Below are 6,000 nucleotides of genomic sequence, written 5' to 3'. Positions count from 1 at the left end.
ACTGGACATGGAACAACAGACTGGTTCCAAATAGGAAAAGGAGTACATCAAGGCTGTATAATATCACCTTGCTTATTTAACTTAAATGCAGAGTACATCATGAGAAATGCTGGGCTGGATGAAGCACAAGCTGAATCAAGATTGCCGGGAGAAATAATTGGTAATTCAAGATATGCATCAGAAACCACCCTTATGGGCAGAAAGCAAGAAGAAACTAAAGACCGTTGATTAAAGTAAAGAAGAAAGTGAAAAAAAGTTGGCTTACAAGTTCAACAATTCAGAAAACAAAATCATGGCAATCTCGTCCCATCTTTTCATGGCCGTATGCCTGGGTGAAACAATGGCAGTGAGCAACTTTGTTTTCTGGGCTCCAGAATCACTGCAGATGGTGACTGCAGCATCGAAAGAAAAGACCCACTTCTCTTGGAAGAAAACTATGACACCTAACAGCATATGAAAGCAGAGACATACTCTGCACAAAGTTCCGCTAGTCAAGCTGGTTTTTCCAGTAGTCAATGTTAGATGTGAATTGAACTATAAAGAAAGCTGAGTGCCGGAAAATTGATGTTTGAACTGTGTGTGAGAAGACTCCTTGAGAGTCCTTGGACTGCAGGTGATCCACCAGTCAATCTAAAAGAATATTCAGTCCTGAATATTCATTGGAAGGACTATGTTGAAGCTGAAACTCAATGTTGGCCACCTGATGTTGAAGAACTGACTCATTTGAAAAACCCAAATGCTCGGAAAGAATGAAAGCAGGAGAAGAATGGGACAACAGGGATGAGATGGCTGGATGGCATTACGGACTCCAATAGCCATGAGTTTGAGTAAGCCTGGGAGTTGGTGATTGGACAGGATGCCTGGGTCACAGTCCTGGGTCGCAGAGTCGGACACGACCGAAGTGACTGAACTGAATGAAGTTTTTATTACAAGTTATGTTCATAGTTTAGAGCAGATGTTCAGTTATGGATGAAAATTTTTCTTCACTATGACCAGAAGACACAGCTTTATCACATCTTTCTGGACCGTACAGTTCAGTAGTTGCTAATGGAAAACAAAGAGCAGGAAAAGGGCATGTTTTTTTTTTTTTTTTTTGCCCACATCCCATTGGCAAGAACTAGTCTCTTGGGCACATCATGTTGACAGGGAATTGTCTTTTGACTGGCTGATTGCCTTCTAGCAGTAACTTCCCTACCGTGAAAGGGAGAGCGCAGATTTTTTGTGAATGGCTAGTCAGCTCTGTCACACCATAGTAATGTTGATGGTAATCATGTGTTAATTTCCTGTGGCTACATTTGCAAGTCCCACACTTGATGACTTGAAACAGCACAAATTTGTTCTTTTTTTTCTTTTTTTGCCTTTCTCTTTTAATTCCTTCCCTTCTCCAATTCTTAAAAAAAAAAGTACACAGAAATTAAACACAAGAAAGCTCAAAGAGCCAAGGCAAGCCAGCCCAAGAGTAGCAGGCTCCCTCCCACAGGAGCCAAATTCTGGAAGCTGGGGTCTCCACCCAGAGCCTGGTAGTAAAAAGTGGTGCAGGTAAGATAGTTCCAGAAGCTAGCAGTAACCCAGGCTTTCTGCGCAGGGTTACCGCTAACAGGGCCAGGCTGCATAAGAAGTGGTGTTTGTTGGACTTGTCAAAGAGCTCCTTCCTGTAGGCATCCGGAAACTGGGCTCCATGCACCTTGTAGGAGGCCAAGCCTAAGGCCCCAGCTCCGGACAAGACACCCAGGCAGCAGAAAACAGCCCCAGGACCGGCCATGGCTGTCGGTGGGCCACAAATTTATTCTTAATCTTTAAAAGTCCAGAGTGTGTTTCATTGGGTCCAGATCAGAGTGTTCACGAGGCTGCTCTTCCTCTGAATACTCTAAGGGAGAATCAGTTTCCTTGCCTTTTCTAGCTTCTAGAGCTACATTCCTTGCATTTGTTAATTCTTGGCCTCTTCCTCCATCGTCAGAGCCAGCGACATAGCATCTTGCTCCCTGCCTTCTTATAGTCAAGTTTCCCTCTGTGCTGCGCTCAGTCGCGTCCAACTCTTTGCAACCCTTTGGACTGTAGCCTGCCAGCCTCCTCTGTCCAGGGGATTTTTTAGGCAAGAATACTGGAATGGATTGCCATTCCAGTCTCCCTCTCCCTCCTCTTACATTTGATCTTAGCCACAAGATGGAGCAGTGATCCCCTCTGCCTCCTGTTAAAAGGACACTTGTGATTACACTTAGAAGGCCCACCCAGATAATTCAGGATAATCTCCCCCTTACAAGATCCTTAATTTAATCACACGTGCAAACCCTTTTTGCCATATATGGTAGCATTCACAGGTTTCAGAGATTAGCATCTGGCTATCCTTGGAGCCTCAGCCTACTAAATAGTTAACATTTTTTTTACCACTTAGTATGTGTCATGTTTATTCTGAGAACTTTGCATGTATTAGTTTGTATTTTTCTGTGTGCCTACTTGGTTTAGTCGTGATCTCTACTTCTAGGCTTGCCTATTTTTCTCAATTAGGTTTTGTTTTTATTTTTGCCATCCTCTGGAAGATGTATTCTTCACTTTCATGTCTGAAAATTTTACCAAAAACTCCTAAACTCTCAAAATTGGAAAGAATTTGCAGTATCCAGTTAGGTGTGCTAAGATTTAGGCGGGGAGGCTGTTGATTTATTCTTTGGAATATTTCTCTTGAACTTTGAAGAAAGTCCTTTAAGTCTGTTAGGCTCCTTTGGATTAATTAATGTAATAAACTGCTTTCTTTTTTTCTTTCTCAAATCTACCTTTTTCAGTTACCTTTAAAAGTAAAATTGTGAGTTTTTTTCCTTTGCATTTTTTTTCCCCGCAAAAATGTTGAATTTCATTTGGCCATTGTCCTAATCACAGGAATTGACTTAATAGGATAAAAAGGAAGCACTTTGTATCAACATTTCCTGGGAAAAGATACAGTTGAAGACTTAAAGTCACTCATAGGTTTTAGGAATAGCACAGGAGTAGCAAGCAAACAGTTGTATAAAACATGCTAATAACTGGATGAAATTAAACCAAAAGCCGATGTTCCTGATTTAGAGCCCTCAGATAGAGGCATTATGTTCTGTCATGGATTCATTCAGGCAACAGCATATTACTGATTACATATTAGGTGCTAGGGATACAAAGATCATAAAAGCATCATCCTGTTCTGTAGGATATAACAGTCCAGTGAGGACATAGACACGCAGACATCGATACATTGATGCTTGCAGATGTGACAGAAACTACAGCTCAAGGTGGCTTAAACAGTACAGGAAATTTATTGATCAAGAACAGGTATATCTGAAAATGACCAAAGCAGATGAGATTTCCAAGTTTAATTACATTGTCACATGCTTTTCCCCTTCTTCCCTTTTTTTGTTTCTTCTTGCTGTTTTCTGCAGATCAGTATCATTCTGGCTCCCTTAGAGGTTGTGTGATGACTAACAGCTTCAGGGTTGTCCCCCAAAAGAGAGCAGCTGTCCTCTAACCATTAAACTAAAGTCCTGGAGTTCACTTTATCTCAACTTTGATTTCCTGTAACCCAGTTAGCAGATTAGGGAAAAGGATAATCAAGAGGCAGGTGAAAAAGCAAAGTTTAGAGCTTTCAAAGTATTTAGTATATCCCTGAAAATTGGTATTAATCTCATTATGGCTTTATTATTTTTATCTTGGATTTTTCTTAATATACTGAAAATCAAGAATTCTTACTAGTGGAAAGTAAACCCAGCAGAATATCTTCCTGGTTTAGTGATTTTCTTTTGAAATTTTGAAGACATAAAAATTTCCTACTCTCCCTTTGGAGATCTTTGATTTTCATTTCAGTGCAGAAATGACAGATCTGACATACTGTCTCTTTGCTACTACTTCTTCCCTGTATCTGGGCCTGTAAGGTGGGTATTGAGTCCATACGTTTCACAGTTAGGCTACTTCAGGTCTCAGTTACATTTACAGGTGGAAAATGCCAAGAGCAGAAATGTCGGGCTTCTCATTACGCCGTTGCTTTTATGATTTAGACTGGTTTGGGAAGCCTCTTTTTGGCTTTGCCACTAATACACATTTAATCAGATTTTTCATAGTATATAATGCTTTAAAAACTGAATTAGTAATAAAAAGCTGCTTTGATTTAAATGTCAGTACTTCTGCATGTTCTTTTTCTGCATAGTCTCTGGTTTACATTTGCATTCATGGCAGTTCTTTTTCTCTCTATGATAAGTGTTCATTCAGGAGGCATGGTGTGTGACATTGTTATAGGATTGCCAGATCTTATTTCGAAGAATTTGGGCAAGGAGGAAAGGAGTAGAAAGGGAGAGATTATTTGCTTACAGTCTGCTCGGGCTTAAATACAACCCCATTCCACATCCCAGCACACCTGGGACAAGGCACTCGAATACAGGATAGGCCTGTGTGTGGGGACCACCTGGGAACCCAGTGACGCTCAAGGCCTCTCGACTCTACACAGAGAACTGTGGAGGTGCGTTTGATAGTCTGGGTGTCTAAGGTTCCTCCCCGACTTGAAAAAGAACTGCTTCTTTGTGTAAACTTATATTAAATGTTATTTGCTAATAAAGGGAAAAAATAATGTATTTCTAGTGAATTGCTTGATGATTATATCCAGGGCATAATTGTAATAATAGTAAATGCTTATCAGTGCTTTCTCTGTGTCAGATACTGTTCTAAGCATTTTACATATATTAGTTGACGTAACCCTTCCAACAGCCCTATGAGATAGGTTGTTACTATTTTTTATCCCCATTTTACAGAGGAAGAAATTGGCACAGAGAGATTAAGTAACTTGCCCAAGCCCACACGGCTTCGTCAGGGACAGAGTTAGGCTCCGAATCCACATGGTCTGGGGCCAGAGTTCATGCTTTTAATCACTGTACTTTACTTTCTGTCAAGAAGGGACTGAAGTTGTCATTAAAAATCATATCAGCATAATTTATTATGTTTTGAAACAAATTGACATTTTGAAATTTACCTACTAAATATTCAACATGCTTATTTTTTATTCTAGGAGAAGACTTTGCAGTTGTGCAGCAAGAAATTATTATGATGAAAGACTGTAAACACCCAAATATTGTTGCTTATTTTGGAAGCTATCTCAGGTACATTGTTTGTTTCCCTTATGACGAGCAATAATGATTTCTGTCACTTAATACATTTAACAAAATTAAGTTAGCGCAAATACCATGTTTTGTATGTTTCTTCATGCTTTGGAGATACAATATTTTCACATGAATGGAATTTTTATGACCTCTCTAATTCTGTAACCAGTACCACAGTCTGTGATATGTCTGTTGTACTCTTGGGAATTCTGGATGTAGTTTCACAAGCAAAAAGTCCTATGGTTAGTCTTTCTGTGGTAGAGATCTAAATAAACCATTCTTTTGCCCCTTTCTTCTAGTCTTGGGTGAATTTAGAAAGTATATCTTGTTTTTATTAGAACCTTTTTTTTCTTTTGTGCTTCTATCTTCAGAGTACTGTATCATCCCTTCCTTTTGTTTTATCCAAAGGACTAGGAATTATATTTATTTCACTAGCTTCTTATTTTCCCAGGTCCTAAAGTGAACTTAGAAAGACTTAATTTCCCACCCCTTGTTTTGGTTGGCAGGACCAGGCTGGGTTTCCCAGATCATATTCCATAAGCGAAGACCTCAAGGTCAAATCTTGTGTTTCATTCACTTCTGTATGTAGTTATAAGTTGAACACTGTGACCTAATTGTTTTTAAGGTTCCTTCCAAAAGGGGGAATTGCAGAATGTTTTCTTAGGTATTAAAAAAAAACCCAAAAACTCCTGTTTGGTTCCCATACATTGTAGGGTAAGTAAGATAAGGATGTAACTTATTACAGCGCCCATTCCATCTACGAGCCAAGTACAAAACACTTCTCCTCTTCTGATGCAGGCACAGCATATGGAAAAGACTGGGCAGTTCTGCCCTCTCTTCTTTCCAGCTTGTGAAAAGCCAGCCGGACCAACTCTTCTTGATTCTAACTACTCTT

General features: G+C 39.7%; 1 protein-coding gene and 1 pseudogene across 4 annotated transcripts in view; one reads left to right on the top strand and one right to left on the bottom strand.

The window, feature by feature from the left end:
• MAP4K3 (mitogen-activated protein kinase kinase kinase kinase 3) overlaps window positions 1–6,000 on the top strand; it is a 174,056-nt gene that overhangs the window by 80,986 nt on the left and 87,070 nt on the right. For all 4 annotated transcript variants that reach the window (XM_043468396.1, XM_043468394.1, XM_043468395.1 and 1 more), the window contains exon 3: window positions 5,015–5,105. In XM_043468396.1, the coding sequence (XP_043324331.1) occupies window positions 5,015–5,105 (91 nt within the window). The remainder of the gene's footprint in view (window positions 1–5,014; window positions 5,106–6,000) is intronic.
• LOC122441599 lies at window positions 1,385–1,764 on the bottom strand (annotated as a pseudogene).

Source organism: Cervus canadensis, chromosome 5 (genome assembly GCF_019320065.1).
Source record: "Cervus canadensis isolate Bull #8, Minnesota chromosome 5, ASM1932006v1, whole genome shotgun sequence".
NCBI lineage: Eukaryota > Metazoa > Chordata > Mammalia > Artiodactyla > Cervidae > Cervus > Cervus canadensis.
This window is presented reverse-complemented; position numbering and strand designations above follow the sequence as displayed.